General features: G+C 41.2%; 1 protein-coding gene across 1 annotated transcript; it reads right to left on the bottom strand.

Annotated features, from left to right (window-relative positions):
* Positions 1–250: 250 nt before the first annotated feature.
* Positions 251–1,015, bottom strand: LOC309874120 (small ribosomal subunit protein mS31-like; the record flags this gene model as incomplete). Its single annotated transcript, XM_082752053.1, has 1 exon — positions 251–1,015. The coding sequence occupies one exon, from the start codon at positions 1,013–1,015 to the stop codon at positions 251–253; it is 765 nt and encodes a 254-aa protein (XP_082608179.1).
* Positions 1,016–23,913: the final 22,898 nt, after the last annotated feature.

Genomic DNA, 23,913 nt, shown 5'->3' with positions numbered 1-23,913 from the left:
GAGGCCCTGCAGGGAGTTACTCCAGAAGTCTATCTCCCGCTCACACTCCCTGATGGCCCTCAACCTCTCCACCTCCTCCTTGAGCTCCGCCACCATGCGGACCAGATCATCCACCTGCTCGCACCTCACGCACGCAGTTTCTCTGCCTCCCGCCGATGGCAGCAACAGGCTCAGACACTCCTTGCATCCGGTGACCTGAACTGCGGCATTTTTTAACGGGTAGTCGGTCTGCGTGTGTAAAAAATTTAAATTATTTTCCTTCCTTGGGAAAGTCTTTGAGGTGTTTCTCCAGAAAGATATGTTCGTGAAATTCAGCATCATCATCCATCCCTGCTTCATTGTCAATTGGAAACTCCCACAGTATTCCCTCTTTTGTCCACTGGATCATCTCCTCAAAACCGTTTCGGGGAGGCTGGTCAGTCACTGCTGCAATCTCCTTTGCAAATTCCGGATCCCAAATCGTTGGTGAAGATACTGTTTTCAGCGCGCTTTCCGTTTCTGGAGGAGCCTTAGTGAATATATTAAGCCTCTTTCCTTCTCTAAGACTTCTTCTTGAGTCAAAAGAGCGAGATGAGAGTCTCTCAGGCTTGAGTCTTTGCCCATCCTCCTCCATCGCCAAGGAAATGCGATTGGATATCATCACACCTCTCTGAGCTGGTGACTGCCTTTTAATTGACATTTCTGAAATAACATTGCGTATGTTAATAGTTCCCCCCTTTCTCTGTTTATCTGTGGTTTCTTCGTGTCTTCTTAGTTGTGCGAGTAGTTCTGATTCTGTCTGTTCCTTGCTGCGTGGTAAGGAAGATGCGACTGCAGAAACAGCTTCCACCAGTTCCCGATTCAAAGGTTTGCTTCGCTGGGCGTCTTCTGCAGCTCCTTGAAACGTGCTACTTCTACTGTCCAGGCCTTCCAGCTTGTCTGTGGCTTGCTTCTTGATCTCTTGCGTTTTTAGCTGTTGAAATTTCTTCTTGGTCTCAAAAAATCTCCATTCTTTATTGGATGTGGGAGGAAACATGGTGACAACAGATGTGGTAAAGGCTGAGGTAAATGTAAAGGTAATGCCTTCTTTGCCATAATTTTTAGCAGCAAGACCAGTTGTTCTCCAGGCATTTAGCCTCCTGAGGTGGTAGATAGAGGCAGGAGAGCAGAACGAAGCCTTCATAATCCAGGAAGAAATGGTTAGCAACCTGCTACTCCACTTAGATGTATGCAAATCTATGGATCCACCTGAAGGTACTGAGGGAGTTGGCAGAATTGCTCACCAAGTCACTTTCCATCATTTACCAGCAGTAGTGGCTATCAGGGGAGGTCCCAGCTGACTGGTGGCTAGCAAATGTGATGCCCATCTACAAGAAGGGCCAGAAGGAGGATCCAGGAAACTACAGGACTGTCAGTCTGACCTTGGTGCTGGGGAAGATCATGGAGCAGTTTATCTTCAGTATCATCATGCAGCACTTACAGGACAACCAGGTGATCAGGCCCAGTCAGCATAGGTTTATCAGAGGCAGGTCCTACTTGACAAGCCTGGTCTCTTTCTATGACAAGGTGATGCACTAAGTGGATGAGAGAAAGACTGTGGATGTTGTCCATCTAGACTTCAGTAAGGCTTTTGACACCCTTTCCCACAGCACTCTCCTAAAGAAACTGGCTGCTTGGGCAGATGTACACTTCATTGCATTAAAAACTGTCTGGTTGTCCAGGCCCAAAGAGTCGTGGTGAATGGAGTTAAATCCAGCTAGATGACTGTCACAACTGGTGTCCCCCAGGGCTTAGTACTGGGGCCAGTTCTCTTCAGTATCTTTATCAATGATCTGGATGAGGGGATTGAGTAAATTTGCAGTATGACACCAAGTTAGGAACGAGTGTTGATTCTGCCTCAGGGCAAGAGGGCTTGGCAAAGGGATCTGGTTAGGCTGGGGACTAGACTGACTGTATGAGGTTCAACAAGTTCAAATGCCAGGTCCTGCACTTGGGGCACAACAACCCCATGCAATGCTACAGGCTGGGGGAAGAGTGGCTAGAAAGCTGCCTGGCAGAAAAGGACCTAGGGGTATTGGTTGATAGCCAGCTGAATATAAGCCAGCAGTGTGTTCAGGTGGCCAAGAAGGCCAGCAGCATTCTGGCTTGTATCAGAAACAGGGTGGCCAGCAGGACTAGGAAAGTGTTTGTCCCTCTGTACTCATCTCTGGTGAGGCTTCACCTCAAATACTGTGTTCCGTTTTGGATCCCTCACTACAAGAATGGCATTGGAAGGGCAACAAAGCTGGTGAAGCATCGTCTAGAGAACATGTCTTACGAGGAGTGGCTGAGGGAGCCAGGGTTGTTTAGCTTGGAGAAGAGAAGGCTCAGGGAAGACATTACTGTATTTTACAAAGGAAGTTGTAACAAGGTGGGGATTGAGCTCTTCCCCCAAGCACCAAGTGATAAGATGAGGGGAAATGGCCTCAAGTTGTGCCAGGACAGGTTTAGTTTGGATATTAGGAGAAATTTATTTACTGAAAGGGTTATGTAGCATTGGAACAGGCAGCATCAAGTGCCCCCTTCCCATCTGTCATTTCTAAGAAGAGTTTGATTATTCTGTGCAAGAGAACTTGCCCAGAATTAGTCCAAATCTAGCCCAGGAGACAGGCCAATGAGCCTGTGGTTAGGGCAGCTGGCAGTGCAATTCGTCTAATCGCTTTAGGTATAGGGGACTGACTGCACCATCCCAGCTGAATCCCTGAAATGGGGTGCTGGTGCTTGTAGAAAAAGCACCTTTGAGAACCCTGCTGCAGCAAGCCTGAAGAAAAGCACGGCCTCTGGTTTAGGGGTCCCAGCTGCACTTCTTGTCTGAGAAGGAGCTGAGCTGTGTACTGGGGCTGTGAGAGAAGCTTCTCTGGAAAGAGACAGAATCAGATACTGGTTGATAAAAAGATGAGTGAGAGCTACAGCCTTTAGGTGCTTCCAGAGTAAAGGGAATGGGGCTTACAAAGACCTGAGTTTTGGAAGCAGCATTTTAATGCCTATAGCTTCTCTTCTGGAGAAAAAAAAAAAAAAGGATTTATTGTATTCAAATGTAGGGTTAATTAATGGAAAGGTGATGTTGAATTTATGACCAAAAAGAAAGACAAGAAAGAGTTTGATTGTCAGGAGCCTCATTTATACCTGTCCTACTCCCACTTCTGGCAGTTCCCAGACCTTAGGCAAGATAAGAGAAGTGCAGAGAGAACAGATGAAACTGTTCTTACAGCCACAGAGTGGCTAAAAGAAAAGCTTTGAGAAAAGGGGTAGCTTCCAGTCTAAGCATATAAAGTGTGTTGTACAGTCAAGGCCTTTTAGTTTTATTTCCACAAAAGAAATCTAAAGATCAGCCAGAGATAGCTTCTCCCCCTCTTTTTGCCTGAACTAAATTACTTTAAGGTATACTGATGTTGTTCATGATAACTCTGTTGCAACTACATTCATGCACTTACCATTAATAAATAATATTAATATTAATATTAATATTAATATTAATATTAATATTAATATAATTAATAAATACACAAAGCTCTAAGTCTTTCTTAGCTAAGTTGAACAAATTTTTCACAGAACAAACTTTTGCAAAGGTTTTTATCTTCATGACACTAAAACAGAGCTTTTAAAAAAGTGTTTCAAACCAGAACCACTAATTTAAAAATGGCTTTGAGTACCATCTACTAATAGATTTTCCTGCAAAAGTGTTTTAATGTGCATACAAATAGTGATGGGATGGACCATTAATATTTGACATAGTAAAAATTCATATTGCAGTTTATGGAAGCTGTGGCCTGCACATTCTGGGGAAAAAATACTGAAGAAATTTTATCTTCCCTTCCTTTTCTGTGTGGGTATCCCATATCATTGGCTACAGGAGAGAGAAGGCATCAGGCCTCTACGCAGAGGATGCTAAGAGAAGGGAGTTTGTTTCATATTGCTGTTGCATGGTGGCTGTCCATACTTGTCTGGCAAAAGGAATCCTCTTCACTGCTTCCAGGTCTGGCCCAAGATCTCTCTGCTTGAAGCAAAAGTCAAGTAGGGATTATCTGAGTCAGCATAACCCCATTGCTATTCCACATACCTGAATTAGGATTTATGTGCCCTTAAATGTAAAGGAGGAGGTAAATCTTAACCCTAGGGTCTTCATAGAATTTGGATATACCCCCAATGGCTTAAATTATATTAAAAATATCAGATAAAATACATCAGATAAACTATAACCGTAGATATATGTTTGTATCAACATGTTTTTCTGTACACACATGGCAAATTCAGAGATTTTAAACACATATGTGGTTAAAATGAGTGTTTTCCATATATTTTAATAAGATTTGTACAAGAAAACATTTGCTGTTAAGACAACACAAGAACACTCAGTTGCTAGACACTGACCCTCACTTAGCAAAGATATTATGACAGCTTCATACTCTGAAACAAAATTCTACCAGTTTTAAATGAGCTTTTAAAAAAAGGAATGGAAGCCTTAGCAGCAAGCAGGTATTAGCCCCCAAGACAACATCTTCAACACTGTCAGCTTTTTATCTTTGCAGCTGAAAGTTACACCATCAAATGCCCAAGCTGTGTTTGTATGAACATCCTTTTCTCCTTGGCCTTCCCTACACCTGCTAAGAGAAAGAGCAGTAACATTTTCAAGAGGATGGCAGTGTCCCACATGATGTCTGAGTGAACCCAAATGGCACGTGTGTACTGGGTCTGGCTGGAATGTTAACTTTCCCGGCAGCAGCCCATACAGTGCCGTACTCTGTACTTGTAGCTGGAACAGCAGTGTTATCACACCAGTGTTGTGTCTACTGCTGAGCAGCAGTGGCACAGCATTGGGCCTCTCTTTAACCCTCCTAGGGGGTGGGCAAAAAGTGAGGAGAGAAACATCACTAGGGCAGCTGACCTAAACCAATCAAAGGGATATTCCATACCATGTGGTGTCACACTCAGCAATAAAAGGTGGAAACAGGAAGAAGAGGGGGGGGTGGGCTCTCGTTGAGAAGACGTCGGTCCTCCTCTCAAACACCAGCTGCGTGCGTTGAGGCCTTGCTTCAAGGACGTGGTCAATCATCGCTCATTTGTGGGAAGTAGAGAGTAATTTCTTTCCTCTGCACTTCCATATAGCTTTCATTTATTTTGTTTGTTTGTTTTCCTCCCTTTTTTCCCCTTTCCCTTTTATTTCCCCTTAGTTAAATTGTTTAGTTCATGGTAGTCTTTATTTAATTATTATAATTATTTCCCTTTAATTAAATTATCCTTATCTCAACCTGTGAGTTGTTCTTTGCTTTACTTCTCCCCCTCCTCATCTAAAGGAGGGGGAGTGAGAGAGCAGTTGTGGGGTTTAGCTGCCCAGCACGGTAAAACCACCACAACAGGTTATTTTGGGCATGGCAGCTTTCCACTCAAGAGTCATCACTGCAGTCATTCATGGCTCTTCTGTCATTAGACACCATCATTGGGATGGCAGAGACTCCTGCATGACTGCTGGTGGATTAGTGTTACACTTGTTAAACATACAGGTTCCCTGTGTGATTATTCAGATGAGCAATCAGGTGATTCATTTCCTCTTTTAAGCATCTAGACACTGAGCAGAGCACCCAGACTACTGCTATTATTTGTATTTGCAGCTGTGTGTAATGGCCTCACTCATTACTGCCTGTGCAGTACCATTAGTGGGTAGTGTATTACTGACACAAAGACACACTTGCCCTGAGGAGCCTACAGTCAAAAGCAGACACCAGCATAGTGTAGGCAACAAATATTCAAAAAGCACAGGAACGAGGGTTATAACACTGAAAGATTATGAGATATGCTTGTTATGTTCACCTCTTGCTAGTGCCTTGTTTTTTCGGTCTGTGCTGACACCTAACCTGAAAGATCTTGCAAGAGAATCATGTTCTGAATTCATATAGCTTCCTGTGATAAGCTGTTGATGTGCTAGTGGTATTTTTAAGACACAGAGGAGATATGTCAGAGAAACAGGAGCCTGATTTCACTGCAGATAGAATATTCTAATCAGCAAGCAGCTTATCAACACACTTACGGGCAGCAAATGCTTCACAAATGCTGGGGAATGCCAGCTGAAAATCCCCATCATTACTGACATAAATTTCTCGATAAGCCTCCTCAACAATATGAGCTATTGTTTATACCGAGAAGCACTGCTGAGGTTCAGTGGAAAGGTGTGTGGAGCTTTTTCCCCCCCAAACAAATGATGTACTGGATTCATGGGTGAGAAGCAGGCCTGCTGGCATTTGCAGCTCTTATTCTATTCAGTGGTCACAGCAAATGACGCCCTTTCATTTTCCTTTCCTGCACTTCACAGTACAAAAGAAAAACTTAAACCTAAACCAGCTATTTTTATTTTTGATCAAATCTTTCTTTCCCCTCTCAAGATGGTACATCCAGGGGCACGACATTAACCTGACACAAAAATGAGCATCCAGAAGCAAGTGTTCCATTAGCTCAGCTCAGCGTCTGATGTGTTTATTTTCAGAGGATCTGTGAAACAGGCTGACAAGCAGAATCTTTTGCTTCACATATCACTTATAGAGCTCCAGTGAGCAGGCACTGTAGGAAACAGGCAGTGGAAAAAGATTCAGCAAGACATGGCTGTTTATTTTATTTTTTCTTTTTAGGCACAGATACAGTCAATCAAAACCTTGATTGATGAAACAGGTTCATCAGAGAAAAAATTGAGATAATTGTATCATAACTACAAATTGTTATAAGAGATATTTTATGACACAATTATGTGAATTAGAGACTATTTACTTCAGAATGGTATATCTAGGCAGGAAAAATAAATTAACTTAAAAGAGTTACAGGTCCTCTGAATACAAATGGTAAGCTGTTTTTCAAATTCTTTTTGACTTCTTTGAGATCAAGTGGGATACTTTGATTTGCAGTCACCAAAATGGAGGGCTCAGGTTTTCAGGCTACTCTCATGCACAGCAGACCCAGAAGGTTCACGGAGTGAAATCATATGGCTTTGTCTATGCTAGGGAAAGAAGCCAAACCAGGACACTGTTGTGCTTGTTGGCCCGGGATCATTTATACTGGAAGTTGCTTAGCAAGGTCCCTGACGTGGTTTTGTCCTGTGCCAGTTAGCATCCCCCAGGTTTCGGGCACAGCCCTAGGGTTAGCACAGGTTAACGACCAGCACAACTGCAGGCCACATGCAGCTCCATGTTCTCCAGAAGTTTATGTGTATGAATGTGAACAGTACTGTGCTAGTGGCCTCAGGGTCAGAGAGCAATCTCTGCTTATTCCTATGGATGCACTTTCTGATATCAAACAGAGAAAAGGCAAAAAATGTCTTCAGCACTAAAATCACAAAATCATGGAATGGCTGAGGTTGGAAGGGATCTCTGAAGATCATCTAGTCTAGCCACCCTTCCAAGCAGTATCACCTAGAGCACATTGCACAGGATGACATCTAGGTGGGTTTTAAACATCTTCAGAGAAGGAGACTTTACAACCTCTCTGGGGATCTTTCCAGTAAATAGTGTTGGTAGCTGTACTTTCTTGTTATTGCATGGTGACTGTGTAAGAGTGTTCTGCTGTGGTAAAGCATCTCAGCAGGCATGGCTAATTTGGAAATACATGTACAAAGGAGAAATTGGCTTCCTTTGAGCTATTTCCAGAGCTGGACATGTAGAAGGATGTGAAGTACAGAAGAATGTACACTTGTTAGATGTGAGCCAGCTAGCACTTGGAGGTAGTGTAGGTGCACCATGGTGCTGCAGCTCATGGGATGAATCTCAACTGACAAATACCGACAGCATCCCTGTGTGCAGGTTTTGGCTCAGGTCTCTGCTAGCTGGTGGAGATTGCCTTTATGGTCTGGTGCCTTCCCCAAGCTTTCTGTGTCAGCCAGGAGGCATCTTTTCTTAGGTGTTTGTATGCAGTAGATCACTAGGGTGGGAGGGGGTTGACCAAAGGGTTTAGCTATTATAGAAACAAAAGTAATAGATAACAGGGGTCACTAAAAATGAAAATTAACAGCATCAATTAGTGTGAAAGTCTGACTCGCCTGGAGAGGCAATTAGTGGCTCCAAACCAGACAAAACTGAGATGTCCTCTGCCACCTCTAACTTCATTAAACCAATGAGGTTTTCCACTGAATGTACTTGGCAAGCACACCACAAATCCTTTCTGAATTCTCTGCTGCTTTCAAAAAGTAGCACCTCTTGGGATCTGAAATCTGCTGACACAGGTGTTATAAAAGAGTTTTTGTAGGATTGACAGCAAATAAAATATTCTGCTACTTATTGCAAGCCTTTTGACGGCATAATTATGGGTATCCTTGCTCCAGGCTTCCTGACTGATTCCCACGTGACAGACATCCTCACAGATTTTATGCATTCAACAAATGCATTGACACTCTCCACAATATTTCAGCATAAATCCAGGAATGGAGCACGCATCAGATGACTGTCTATTTTAAATCTGTCTCACAGCTTTCGGTGTTGCCGTCTTTTCTGTGTTGCAGAAATTCTCGCTTTTGCCTCTCAGCTTTCTGAAACAGAAATAAAAGGATGTATCACAAACACCAGAAACAAAAGATGAGAACCACGGCTGAATCAGGGTTCTGTATGTACACATGGAATGCATATTAGAGTGAGCAATTCAATATAATGTTTTCTATTAAAGATAGATTAAAGGGAATTTGAGAGAAACTAGAAAACCAGAGCCTTCTCTTCACAGGTGTTGAGCACCTGAAACTTCCATTAGCTTTCTAAAGGCCTCTGTTTCTTTTAGGTTCAAGGTGCTCTGGGAACAAAAAGCACTTAAGAGAAACATGCTGCTTTGTAAATGGCAGTGGCCAATGACAGACAATAACAATCTGAGGAAGGACAAGGAGCACTTTTCTGTACAAAGACAGGAGCACCTCTGGGGGAAAAAAAAAAAAAAAAAAAAAAAAAAAAAAAACACAACAGGACAACTTGATTTTTTTTATATTTTTTTTTCTGTGCTTATTTGAACAGAATGGTCTAGAGCAGATCTATTAAAAATCTTCACTAAATCTTGTTTCCGTTAAGGATTTGATATCATTTGTGAACATGGACACCATCTTTAGCTTTGACTCAAAGTACACTATGCTGCTTTTCCCTTATTCTTTGTAACTTTAATTGTGCAGTAAAGTATTCTTAACCTCCTTATGTGGCACTATTCTAGGAGTCTGCTTTCTACTGTACATCTATCTTCTTTTATCATATCTTTGGCTTTTCGTTCCGTAGCTGTTGCATCTCAGTACTGCTCTCATTTTTAGTAACCTGTAGCCTAGCTTTCAAAAATCCCTCTCTTTTCAAAATATGCTTTATACCTTGTATAATCATCACTTTCTACAGGCTTCTCCCAGAGCAACAAATTTCAGTGCCAATGTGCAAAGTGCAATGCTGAGTTTCCTTTCGCACTTATGCAAGCATTGAGATACGAGGAAGTTGTACAGGTGTAGCAAAGGCAAGTTCAGCTCATTATATTTGCATTCCCAAACCCCTTCTTGCTGTTTCTCTGAAGTGAAGTGTCTGAAGTCCTCAGACATCTTTCCTGCTCCCACATGCCATGGAGCCCCAGGGATTGATCCCTGAGTGTGGGTGCTGCTGGAAGTCAGCAGTTGAGAATGCAGGGAAGACTGGAGGCTTTTCTTCTCAGCTTGTCCCTAATGCTAATCATGCTTCTTTGTAGTTACTTTCCCCTGGGTAATGTAAATGACTGATAACTCAGCCTGTAGCCCTGAGACCTTTCAGTAGAAATTGTCATACCTGTGTTTCAACAATAGTGCTACTACACCAATGTTACTGATAATGTAATTGGCATTTAAAAGGAAAAATATTGTAATTTTGCATCCTAAAGCTGTAGAGAAGAGGACTAGAGCCTCTTAAATCACACCAAAGTTTGTAATATAACTGCAAAAGCAGTTAGGCGAGGAGGAGGATATCCAGCTTAATTTTGACCTTTCTGAAAACAACTGGTGAGCTAAAGAACTGCCTGAATTTGTGGTCTGGAGGTGACATGTAACTTGTAATATACAGTTCACAGTTTCCTTCTTTCCTTCATCCTGTGTGGTACTTGATAATGCAGCCAACAACTCTCTTCCCATAAAGGACATTGCTTTAAGCATGGTTCAGTAATCCCCAAACTCATTCCTCATTGTGGCTTTGGAAAAGGGTTTTGCCTATGCTATTCTGCCCATGTTTGTGGAAATGAGGGCAATAACAATCCCTCACCTTCACCATGAGGGTGTTACAGGGAAGACATTATTCCATGAAGATGAAAAGGTACAGCCTATTTGAGATTTCTACTGTTATCCATCATCTTTCTGTTAACTTCCACATTCTAATTCTATTTCACCCTCCTAATTTTGATAAAAGCTTGATAAAGAAGGGAAATGCACAGGCACAGCAGGAGGATATCTAAGAGAATTAAAGTGTTCCACTTGGCACAGTGCTTCTGTAATTCTTATTTCCTGTTCAGGGCTTCGGTGTACCAGTTCAGGGTACAAGATACCTGGGATTGAAACAGTGCTCCCTGTGCCTTGCACTCCCTGTGGTACCTCTGCTTTCCCTGGAGCATGTTCCTGACTTCGAAAGGTCTGAAAGGAAATTCACATTTCTGCATTATAAAGAACACTGCAATGCCCGCATGGAAATAGCATTACCACACAGTAAATAAAGGGTGGGGTGAAAGGATACTATCTCTGCTCCAAATACCTGATCTTTCTTCCAATAGGGGCAGTACATCAAACTCTTCACTCTATATAAGCATGTTAGGCTGAGGAATGAACTCAGCATAGACTTGGGATTGTGCTGGACTTTACACTGAATGAGTGAAGGACCAAAGGAGAAGGACAAAAGTTATTCACAGAGGATTGAGGTGTTTTACAAGGGTGACACTGAGTCCAGTAGGGAGAACAATCAATAGCAATTTTGCCAACTGTTACTGCCTAATATAATGTAATGAGGAATGACCATGACCACAAGCTGTCATTTGAGAACCAATATTGCTTGTTAAGACCAGCAGTCCATTGATAGAGCAGGGCTGCAGTGCAACATCTGGCAAGAAGTGCCATCACAGGGGTTGTCAGGAGCAGGCACCCTCACACAGGGAGCACCCAAGTGCTGTGGTGAGAAAAGCCAAAATTATTTACTTCATTGTCTCTGTGGGAGTCCTGAGCATGAAAAGATTCTGCTCTGCAGGACCTCCAATGTGATATCCTGGTGCTGCTGTCTGCCAAGCTCAGCAGGCATCCGCCACCAATGGGGAGCCTCTTGGGCAGATAGAATTAAAAGGTGAAACAAATACTTGTGTGTATGGCCTATGAGAAACATTGACACTGAAAACTGATAAGACAAGGAGGCAGCAGGGAAAGAAGAAGTGTAAATGAAGTCCATTTTTGAGGGAAGCAGCAATGACCAGAACACAGTAGCTAGCCCTGAACTCTTTCTTCAAAAGCAGAAAGACCTGCTGAAGAGCAAAATCACGAATGTTCAATCCTGTTAAGTGAGCTCCCAGTAGGAGTAATTTTTAAAATGAAAAGCATGCCCACTGTTCAGAGATACAAGCAGGAGAATGGCAGGGGAATCTACAAAAGGAGAGAGGTGATGAAGAGAGACAGCAGGAAATCAAACTCCACTCAGAATAGCAACCTGCAAAGATCCAGCACACTCCTGCCTACAAAATAACAAATAAAACTCTCCCCAAGATGAATAAACTGCTAAAAGCACTGGTAGAAAAAAACCCGAGTTGTACCTACAGGTACCTCATGGCCCTTTTAAATGGTAACAGTTAGAAATCTTAATGTGAATACAAACCTACTTTTTTTCTTTCTTTTTTTTTTTTTTTTCTTTCCTTTAATTCACATTATACATGCTTTTGTACTAGCAATGTATTGAATACAGAGTTTGGCAACTCAGGAGAAAACATTTTGTTTCCAACAACCTACATCACTGATAAAGTTTTTTTGTGATTTTTGTTTTTCATTTTATTTTGATATATTAATCCTCAGAAAGGATATCAATTATAGATCCAAATTACTGTGAATGAGATACCTTCATATTAGATTTATACTTGGTATAGTGAGGGAAGCCAGAAGCTAGTGTAATCTCTGTCTTAATCAGAAGAAGTCTGCTTAAGGAATATATTCTTGATTTGTAGGTGTTCTCACTGCCCACATTCATTATTCAGGTGTAAAAATTGCTCCATTTGTTAATCCGTGGCATTAGCTTTCTGATAAGGAAGCTTGCAATGAGTTGCATATAATTTACTGTTGAAATAGCTGTGGCTCTCATATTAGGAATATCAAGCATTATTTCAGGCTGATAAAGTAAGTAGATTTATTTATTTATTTATTTATTTTCAACTTCATTGCCTTCACCAAGTTCAGAGGCATTTACTCTACCCTTCTTCAAAGTCTGACACCATCTAAACTCATTAGAGTGAGGAGCTTTGAGTGGTCAGGCATGGTACTAGGCCATAAGGACTCGATCAGGAATTTAAAGTCACTGCTCAAAACTAGAAAGATGGGTTGATTTCATTACTATTGACAGGCAGGTCCTTGAGACGTTTACCACAGGAGGAACTCATTTAGATAATAAATTCTCACTGGTGTTTACAAAGTAAGCTTTAATTCCTGTCCAAAAGAAAAATGAAGGATTTCTTCTTTTTCCAGTAATGACATATTGGGATTTAATGCAGACATATTTAGATTATAGGCTGGTCAACAGTTTCACTGGGAAACTTTGGACAAACCTGTCCAAGCAGTAATTTTCACTAAGTATAGCACCGTTGTGTCACTTCTGCTTCAAGTTATAGATATTTCAGTACTGTACAAAACATCAGGATTACAAGACAGTTATTAACTTCCCATAGATATTTGTGAATTCTTCAAGACCAAAATGCTTGATTCAATAGTATGAAACTTCATTTAACTTACTACCTCCAGTTAATTTATCTTGTCCAAATTGCTTAGTAATCCTAAATCATTAAAGTGCTTAAAGTAATTAGTTTCAATTTTTATTTTGGCACATTTTCATTAAAGAAGTTTCTTTTTCAGCTGGTTAGAGAAATCTGGTGAGGAAACAATTGTGTTGAGGTGGTATTTTTTGCTTCCACAGGTGTGGTACTTTTGGTCAGTGTCTGTTTATATGGCATCCTCTTCCACAAATATGCTGTGGGTAACTGAGCTAGGATGTCCTCATCATGTTTGGGATAGTCACTAAGTACATATTAGCAGCACATTAACCTGGATTCTGCGCACTTGACATAAGTGGAGTTAGGAGAAGAATAAATCTTTCCTCTTCAGCTTGTGAAACCTAGCAAAGCAATTGTGGCAGCAGCTGTGAATAGCAAACACATTACTGATTTTTATTTAATAGGTTTAGTTGTTTTAGGATCCGTGCAGGCACACCTGGACTCTTCCTTAAGACTGTTCTCTTTTCTGTTACTACTGCCTTAGATACAATAGCTGAGTATTTCCTGATGCAGGTGGCTAATTTGCAGCAAAACCCAGAGAAGCATTGAATTTCCCCAAGAATGAGTTTCTAAGTAGTTAAAACAAGCACCCAAATTTGAGGAATTTTTAGGAGGGCTACAACAATCTATTGGGATGGTTTCAACTACACAGGACGAACTGGCTCTACAGCTGGAGGTGATTGTCCATGTGGTCTTCAATGTATTGAAAATAAAGATAGTGCTCAAAATTACTGGCATAAGTAACTGTATAACCAAGAATATTCATGACAGTTGCACTAATTTAGTGTGTGATCAGGATTTTGAGATTGCTATGATAATTAGGTTGGAAAGTATATGCCTAGGCACGTAATGTCTGGCTTTGGAAATAGACTGAACATGCAAATAGGCACTCTTGTTAATCCTTTACTTTGTTTAAAGCACTGGAGATCACCAGCTCTACTGTTCACTTTAATGGGTCGAGTAGTACCCTCTATACCTTTTTTTCTTTATTTCTTTCTTTATAATAGAAATAACCGGTAGGCAGTATTTTTTCCAGAATGAGGTGGAAGCCAAGTCAGAGAAGTAAGTCTGCATACATACTCCTATGTGTAGAATCATAGAATGGCTTGCGTTGGAAAGGACCTTGAAAATCCAACCCCCTGCCATGGGCAGGGACACCTCCCACTCGATGAGGTTGCTCAAAGCCCCATTCAACCTTGCTCAAAATTTCCTCTTTAAAGGATACGACTGTTTACAAAATGAAGCTCTCAAAATTTAGGAAGTGACAGAATCCAGCTTGCCTCTGCACATTTCGTAGAGGTCTGCTCTGTTTTTTTTTTGTTTTGTTTTGTTTTGTTTTGTTTTGTTTTGTTTTGTTTTTCATTATGATGAGCACTTGATTATATGGCTACATGTTTTTTTACTCACAGGTGTCTGGGATGGATTAGGATCACTTGCTGAGCAGCTTTTCAATATTCTGTTTTATCATCATCGTTCAGCACGTGGCCCCATGTCTCGGGTATTGCTCTCCATTCAAGCTGTGCTCTGGATACATAATTATTAATTTCATCAGCAGCTTTTTGGTGGCAGTTACTGCTATTGTTTACAGGTGGCTTGCAAATAGTGGTGAATTCTATTTCTCCTCTCTGAGATGACGGAACATTGTTATCTTAATTTTTCAGGTGGAACAAAAAGACGCAGCAAGATTAAAGTCCAGAGGCTCTGCTAATTTCAGCCACCAAAGATCTTTCCTAATTACCCTTGTGGAAAGCTGATAGCATTAGCAATAGCCTTCATGTGGTTCAGTGCTAACAAAGCCTAGCCAACGGCTGTCACAGCCATTTACTAATGGGAGAGGCTCTGGAGGCCTAAGCTCCTTCCAAACTCTGAAGGCAAATGTGCTGTAGACAGACACAGGCTTGCTGGCTTGTCCCCTCTGCAGCGTATGATCCATGAACAGCCAGATGCTCCGCTCTCCACCCTCGCCTCCAGCTGGAAGGGGGAGCTTTTCCCTATGTGCTGCTGAGAGCCAGCTGAGTCAAAACTACTGCTAGCCCTGGTGACTGGATCTTAGGAAGGCTTATAATGTGGTCAGATTTGGGCTGATTCACACAGAATTAGCAAAGGATCTGTTAACCTTTCCAGAAAATGATGCTAGGGTATATATTGTTCCTTCAAGTTTTTCTTAGAAAAAAAAAAAAAGAACAGTCTGGAGTTGGATATTTCCCTACATATTTAGCCTGCCTGGAATAGAAATAGAAATCTGCCTAGAATACTTCAGCCCCACAGGTTAAAATGTAGCAAAATTAAGAAGCAGGGAAATCCTGGATGACTTTACTGTCGAAGAGTACTTGTAGTGGCCTTGCTGCTAATAAGAAGGCATATACATGCACAGATGCACCCAAGGAGACTTCATGCACATACACAAGCACAATAATTAGCAGGACGCTGGATGCCCTCTCATTTATTTCACTTGTTCTTCTCTGTACAGCTTAATCTTGCAGACAGTTTGCTTTAATCCTGAGTGGATGAAAACGGCAGGAGTTTGTATAAAATTGGTGTAAGTTTTCAGCCACTGAGAGCAGAACACATCAGAAGGCAATGCTGAATAAATCCAGAGGAATACCATGGCATTAATTGTGCATCGTGCTGAGCATACCTACTGTGGTAGAAGGTGACTCCCACCCCAGTGATGGATGGCATCCTGAATGAGGTAGGACCTCCTCATGTTTCACCTACGCAGAATTGCTGAAAGCTTCATGTTGTGGTCTAATGCAAATTAATTGAATTTAAATGGTAAACACTGAATTGTACAAACAACAGAAGTACAAAGTGAAAGAACCCACCACGGTCAATCCTCTTTTGGAAATGTGGTAACACCTTCAGAGAAAAAATGATTAAATGTGTAGGGAAAAAAATCATTTGCCAGTGGAAAAAAAATGCATTAGACCTTTTAAAAAGTGACCTGCCAGATGTTTTGTATATTAATGATATCTTTTACATAATATAAGTGAGGGTAATGCATGTATCAGTAAGGGCTCAAATTTACAAGGAGTGTGAAACAATAATTTAATTCTCCTGAGATATGTTATCAACTCCAGTCCCATGCTTTTTATACACATGTAAACTTCAGTGGAAAACATCTTAACTGCTTTCCTTCTTATTAAACAGTCTTCCAAAATCTATAATTCAGTGAGACATTAAGCAGTTGGCATTTGTTGCTATACAATCCAATTCCACAAGCCCCACTGTGAATTCAGCAGGGCATTCTCTACTAGCCAGCTTCTGTTATCAGTAACTCTACATGAAAGAACTTGCATTTTCCTACTAATGAAGAAGACTGAAGAATAATAAAGTTGTTCAGTATTTTAAAATCTTAGTGTGGATTGCAGCCTTGAGATTTAAATGCAGAGAACTGTTGAGATGCTTTTGAATAGAAGTGTCTCTCACTAGTAAGTGCCCGTATACTTTTACCTCCTACAGATGAACATATACAAGTTACAGTAACATTTAGACATCAGGAGGATAACATCACTGAATTCTATTAGGAAATCTTAAATATTAAATGAGCTGTATCTATATTAGCAAATAATGAGTATGATCTGTGTCTTTTAGGAGCATTATTTTTGCAGAACAATAAGTTTTGCCCTTCACACAATTTATTGACTGATACGCATTTGAGCAGCACTCCTGACATAAGTTCTGACCTCCAAGGCCTCTACAGACATACAGTGCACTAAGGTCTTCATTACTCCTTCATTATCAACCTTGAGTTTGCGTGGTGTGCCACCATCTCACCTACGTGAGCCCACTGGAGCTTGAGGAAGCAACTTTCATTAAGTGAAGCAGCTGGCGGTGCTCCCAAGATGACCATGACAATGGTCATCTACATGACAATGGATGTGTCAGGTAGCAAGCTCCCTGCCGATGAAGCAGCTAAGCTGTCTGTGGAGGCATGGGGCTTGTATTGGGTCTACATGACAAGGTTTTTGTAGTGTGGGGCTGTAGTGGTGGCCTCTGTGAGAATAGTTCAGAAGCTGCCCCAAGTTAGGTAAGGGCCAGTTTCAGCTGGTTGATGTGGCCTGGAGGAGGCTGCAGCCCATGGAGAGCCCCTGCAGGAGCAGGCCCCAGGCCAGAGCTGCAGCCCATGGAGAGGAGCCCATGCAGGAGCAGGGGGTCAGGGTGAGCTGCTGCCATTGTTTTCTGGTTACTTGCCTGAAGAACAGGATATTTACTCTCTGGTAAAACATGTAATGCCCTGCTTGTTTCTTGGATTATCATTTCTGCTGCAAAGTCTTCCCCATGCTCTCCTACCTGTCTCTGTTAAATCAAGGGGTACATCATTGCTTTTAGAAAATCACAGACCTAGTTTACTTCCTTGGATATCACTGTCTATCTGCCTTGGTCCTACACAACCAAAGAAGGGAATATCAGCATCGTGGGAGTAATGTACAACATCAAATTAATCTGGAGAAATGTTTTCAACAGGGAGGATTTTCAATTTAGCAGATAAAATACTGTTTTGGGGAATAAAGTGCTCTGAGTTTTTGACTCTCTCAGTGGAGGAGAGCCTGTATCCCAAAATCAGTAATATTAGGGTGAGTTTGCACCACTGAAACCAGAACAAGTTTTGCCACTTATTTGCAGATGGGCAGGCTGGAGATTTTGCTTTTCTGGGTTTGTATCTTTCTTTTTTTTTTTTTTTTTTTTTTTTTTTTTTTGACTAGATAAATTATTGCCATAAGAACATTGCTAAAATCATTGTCAAGTATCAACTGCAAATATCTTTTACAGAAAAATGCTCCATCTCCCTACCTTCTGCACAAACAATTATGAGGTTAGAGAAGTTTCTACATGGGGCTTTTTTTTTTTTTTTTTTTTTTTTTTTTTTTTTTTTTTTTTTTTTTCCCAGTACAACATTGTGCCAGCAGAAGATTTCTAAGATGCACAAAAGTATGTAACACATTAATGATCCTGATTTTTAATGAATTTTTAAATGAATTTGTGCTGGTGCAATCAGTTTTGTTAACTGCTGAGCAACAGTGTCTGTGTTCACAATTAATTGTGGAAGTAAAATGACAGCCACGTAGATAGAAGCTGGATTTAAATCAGCAAGTTCCAATTAAATACATGACTGCAAACTACACAACTGCAGATCTGTAACAATGATATTGTCAGTAAAGATCAGAGAGGTGTTTGAAGACAATTATGACATCAGCTTAAGGGTTGAAATTCTGTACTTTCTCGCGTCTGTAAGGAGACCTGGATCTCTCACTTCAAAAGCCTAAACTGTAGGGGTGAATGGGAAGCATAGAGAAAGGCCATGACAGTGGTGTGTTGCAAGGACTCCAGATATACCAGGACAGGAAGGTCGCAGGGCCTCTGTTTTGTTAATTGGTCTAGAAAAAGAAGGTTTGTTTCTCCTGTGGACTACTGTAGAGACAGAGTGCCAGCCTCTGTGTGCAATAATTGCAACTTTAAACTCTCCTGTTTGAATAAGATTTCTTAAGAAGCAAATTGTTAAGCATATGGATTGTTCTGGCTAAGAGCAAAAAAGAGCACTGCATTTTAGGACATTAGGACATGGAAAGGTGGCATCCGTTGCCTCAGAGAACAACTCAGGATCACTGCTACATTATTTGAATTGCCTTTATTTTTCATTTATTTATTTATTTATTTATTTATTTTCCCATTTTGGGACATACAAGAATGAGGAATAGTTGCCTACGTTTAGACTTTTTGAAATTTACTTGTTGTATAGCAATTTCTGAGAGAAAAAAAACACAGAGTAGAATTGTTCATTTGCTGGAACACTTTTGCTCATCTCTTTTTGTAGATTTTTTGGCAATGTGTGAGTAAGATGTGTGTCACACCTGCTGCGGTGTAGGCTAATGTGCAATTGTCCATCAGGAGACCCATCTCAGTGGTATTCTTTAGGATACCGCAGCAGCTTTGAATAACCTTCAGCTGTGCTATTGTTGTATGTTGAAGAAGAGTTTGTAAGCTTCCTGAATTTGCGGATGTGGGGGACAATCAAAGTATCTTTCTTTGTGAATTGTAGGCACCCCACAGAGATGCTCCTTTCCTTCATGTTATTCACCACCAGCAGCTGTGAAGGGGGGGGCAGATAAGAACTACTCAGTCACTTCTCAAGTGACGTCCTATATTTTTGCCATTGCAACATGGGGACTCGGAAACTTTCTATGAGTCCCTGCTGTTGACAGCCAAGCCTGGCTTCCGTGGGTCGCTGGGTTTGAAGACCTTGAGGTAGGACAAAGGACATGCCCACAAGAATGGTCTTATTTCATAGCTAGTGAAGTAGAAAACATTTCCTAAATTTATTACAAATCTTGAAGAAAAAAAGGAGAGGGACATAGAGAAGCAGAGAGCCTATATTCATCCAGCCCCAGGCTCCTTTCATTCAGCATGAATGTCACGTGACAGTGAGAGATACCAAAGATAGAAAACACTGGCCAGATTTTTTTCTTGCCTGCTTCTGTTTTCATCTGCATGTAGCCAGCTGGAGATGCAGATTACAGCTAGTTTATTATTTTCTTGAAGAAGTGTCTATTTCTTGGCAGGCCAAATGCAGGCAGAGACACAGTAAGAGACACTCTACATGTTCCAGGAGCACCAAGGAGATGGGCTTGGAGCAACATCCAGGTCCAGCAGTGAACATTTGTCCTAGCCACTTGTGCTGCAGGGACAGGAGGGTAAGTGGAGGCTTGGCGCTGGGCAGGACATGTGCTGCCTGCAGGCTGATGACCCTGGCAGTCTGGTCCTGCTCTAGGGGTGCACAGACCTCTGTGCACTGGGAGGAGAGACAGTGACAGGTCTTGTCCTCTATTATCCTTTGAAATAAGGATTATCAGTGTTAGTGATGCTCAGCTATTCTTCTGGGCACATTTGTTATCCCTGTCTATGCCAAGCTCTGATACAGTTGCAGGCCCAGCTGCAGTTGTCTGGCTTGTTCACTTTGCCAAGGGCTAAAGGGAGATTGATCAGAAAGAGTTGAGTCACTGGGATGAAGATACAGGGTGGATGGCATGGAGGTGGCATGCCATGGCATAGAATAGAACAGAACAGAGCAGAATATATTTTTAAAACTGATAGCTGTTTTGCTGTCCTATTCCCTGGCCTTCTGATCTTGAGGTCTATTCCTCTGCTGTGACAGAAAGAGCAAGAGAGGTTAACTGGGGAATTAGCCACTCCTTATACAACTGGCATATTTTCTGCACTGGAGAAACATAAGCAGCAAAATGAGTGATCTTAAAGGAAAAGTGGAAGTGTGGAAGGATGGAGGAAATAAAGTGATTTTAATCCTTTGGACTTTGGACTGTAGTTAAGTGGCTTTGGGGCAGTTGGTCTACGCAAGAAAGATAGGTCACACAGAGGGGCAGTTCGGGAAGTATTACTTAAATATTAGGATCACATGACAGTAGATATTGGGATTACAGAACAGCGTGACAGTTAAGCAGTTTATTTATTTGTTTGTTTGTTTATTTTCAAAACTGATTTTAAGGGCATCCCCTGCCTCAGGTGGTCAGCCTCTTCTTGCAAAGGCTGTGAAAGCATCACAGAGACTTATTTGTGACCACAGCTGAAAATGGTATCATAATAGCCAGACTTAGACTGTGCTTCAAGGTCCTCCTTGAAGAATCTGATGCATGGCAGAGAAGTGACCAGGGTGAACTAGCCTATTTTTGCCAAATTTTCTGTGATTTTAAAATTTTGCTGCTGAAGAAAATTGGACCAAGACAAAAATAAATCAATTCTGTATGCATAGGCAATAAAAATCATTTTTGTACTTGTTTTGCATTGCCTGTCCTTCCCACCACACCTCTTTGTCATTCAAAGTATGCTCATAGGAAACTTCAAGGGAAGCTGCCAACATTATCAACATCAAGAGAGACAGACACACCAATGACATAGGATGTAAGTGAAAGGGTACCACTGAGAAAAGCTACACAGATGGTATTATAGATTAAAAAACCTGGCATTTCTAAAGCTCAGGATTGTTAAAAACGGAAACAGATAGAAAGTGAGAGGGTGAGAGAGAGGAGTAGCTTGCTTATTCTGTCCTTCTGGTTTGATATTTCTAGAGGCCCCATCTGTACTTTGCAAGAATGGGTTTGTGCTTTTGGTTGTATTCCCAGCTTGTTCTTCTTGGTGTTTATAGACTATCCCACATGACAAGTTCTTTGCCAAGCATTCTGATAGGTCCTTGCAGCAAGAATTGTTCTGTTCTGGGGCTGTGCTGAGGCGTTTTACATTCCCAAAGTGAGGTACAGTCCAGAGAAGTCCTGTGAGGGATGGCTTTGCTGTTTGTGGGGCAGAGCAGTACTAGGTCTCTCTCTTGGCCTGCCTTGCTTTTAACTAGAATGACAAATTCTGTTATAGCCATTGCTCATTCATTCCCTCTTTGCCTAAAACTAAATCATTTACTCTAATAGTTCCCAAATCGTAGCCTCTTGCACCCTATTAAAATGTGTTTTCTAGGGTGCTCTGAAGTGGTGATTTCAGGAAGGGAACATGTTCTGAGAAATTTTGGTAGTGCTATATTTGAGCAAAAGTTTTCAAAAACCAGACTTGTCTCTTTCACAAGGCCTCTGGTATTACTGGCATTGAAATTTAAATAAGGAAACTGAAAAAGGCAAAAGGGGCTCTGTGAGCCTTCTGAAATATTTGCCCAGAGTTGCAAAATTTCAGGAATTCTGACTTCTGAACAAACTACCCCAAAAGAGCCATCTCCTTCCTAGGAATTTATGACAAAAAACAGCCCCCTAGTGTGACAGCCTGTCCCCAGCTCACTGTTCTCCCTGCCTCTAGAAAGAACAAAGCTCTTATCTCCCTCTGAGCACTGCAGCTTTGCAGTATAGCTGGTGCCACCTGCTACTACTGGGCACCCTGTCCACACCTCCTGGCAGCTTCCCTCCTCCTGGCTGTCCTGCCAGGTGATGCACCCAAATGTCCACAATGATGGTGCACATCCAGCATCTTGCCTATGGTCCCAGCCAACAAGAAGGCAATAAGAAGACCCAGAAATATTTTCTTCTCTCCCAGTCCCCTTTGTGTTGAAATTTCACCTGTCCGTCTATACATCTGCCTGGAATAGCACTGTTTTTCAGGCAATATGCTTTGGGTGACCAAGGACAGTTTGTGCTTGCAGTTACTCTCTGAGACCTCTGCAGTCAGCACTTCATGGCACTCCATTTAATAAACCAAGCCCAAGTTTGCATCTTTGTCATCGTCTCTCTTTAAATGTTTGAGATTATGACAAGTATTTGAAGCAAAAAGAATTTCTATGTGAACAAATGTTATTTTCTTTCTGAGGACTAGATTCTACAGATATGAGCCTCTGAGAAATAAACAGACAGACAGAAATGTATAGAAAGACAAATGCGCGATTGATAAAATTGGTCTTGTACTCAGATCTGTTTCCAACATATTTCAAAATAGCAGCTTTGGAAGATGCCACTTCTTTTTACAGCCCTGTTCACAAATGGTAAGTATAGTTTGCTAGAATTTTGGTCTAACAATTTAATCACCAAATTACCTTTAGCAAAGGTTTGCCTCCCATCATTAAGTGATTCACTCAAGGTAACAAGTAAAATAAAGCCTGAGGGATATAGTAGTCTCAGATATAAGCCTTATTTTACAAGAAAGAACAGTGTAGTTAGGCTTTCTTCTGAGTTATTTTTGTGTTTTTGTGCTTTATCACAGCTTGCAAAAGCAGGGATTACAATATGTAGCTGTTGATCAATATTAAACTAGTAGAGAAAAATGTCAGGGAGAAAAAAATTTGAAATCATACTACATTTCAACACCAACAGAGAAAATCCCAACATTGTTAAATGGCAGCAATAAAACTAGCAATTGTTATTTAGTTTTAAGTAATGAACCAAATAAAAAATATGGAACTTGCTACATTGCCTCCCAAATGGAGCTTATTACACTGCTGCTTGAATGTTTGTACAATCTTTAATCTAAACATTTTCTCTTCAGGTCTTAATAATAGGCATGGGTAGTTGCAATTTGCTCCCACTTCAAAGGCAAAAATGAAAGAGGAAAACAAAATGCTCTAACAAATCAGATGTGCACAGAAGTGGCTCTTGCAGCCAGAGGAGGTTGGTTGTTAGGGCTGAAAGTCGGAGAATTTCACCCCACAATTTATCTTTCAACCAGGTAAGGGCAGGATTAGCATGTGGGCTCTCCAAAGCTGCTCCCCCAGTGAGAAGGAAGAGCCATTCATCACTATTTACTGGGCTTTTGTTCTGCTGCAAGCCCTTGCAGAGAAGAAATAAAAAAGAGTAATTTGTGTTTCTCAAAAGGAGACCAACACACATTCTCATAGATGCTTCAAGGATTTTTTTATTATATTTTTAATATATAAGCAACAGAGGAAAACATTTAGAGGTGAATGTTAATATATTCCACTCCTCATGGCCCACAGTATTCTCAATTCTCAGTTCATTTTTTTTCATTATGCATCCTTTGTTTCCAGAATTACTGCGATAGTTTACTGGTTTGAAGGATTTTAGAGTTGCAGTCATAAATAGAAGCAAATCTTAACCTTGAAACTTGAATGACAAAATAATCCTATTTGAAACAACTCCTGAGTGGCACATGGACAAGACAGAAAGAAATTAATTCCCTTTTTCCTGCACATGCCTACCTCAAGCTCAAGTTGCTGTTTAAAACTGATCATCTGATAAAATCCCAAATTTTAAAATGTTTGGCTCTGATTTCTGATGAGGGAAGGAGGCAGGCTGGGGTATTTATTCCTGTCCTTGGACCTGTGGTTACATGACTCCTCATATTCCCCTTCCCTCTGGGACCCTGATGCTCACAGCTCCACATGTGGACAGAAATCTTTATGAAAAGCATGGATTTAGATGCTCACCTGCAAGGTAAATAAACACATCTCCCTCTTGGGCTGCAGTTGGTTTCTTTAGATAT

This window comes from Aythya marila, assembly GCF_965140915.1.
Source record: "Aythya marila genome assembly, chromosome: 1".
NCBI lineage: Eukaryota > Metazoa > Chordata > Aves > Anseriformes > Anatidae > Aythya > Aythya marila.
The sequence above is the reverse complement of the archived record's forward strand: the minus strand, read 5'-3'. Positions and strand labels throughout refer to the sequence as shown.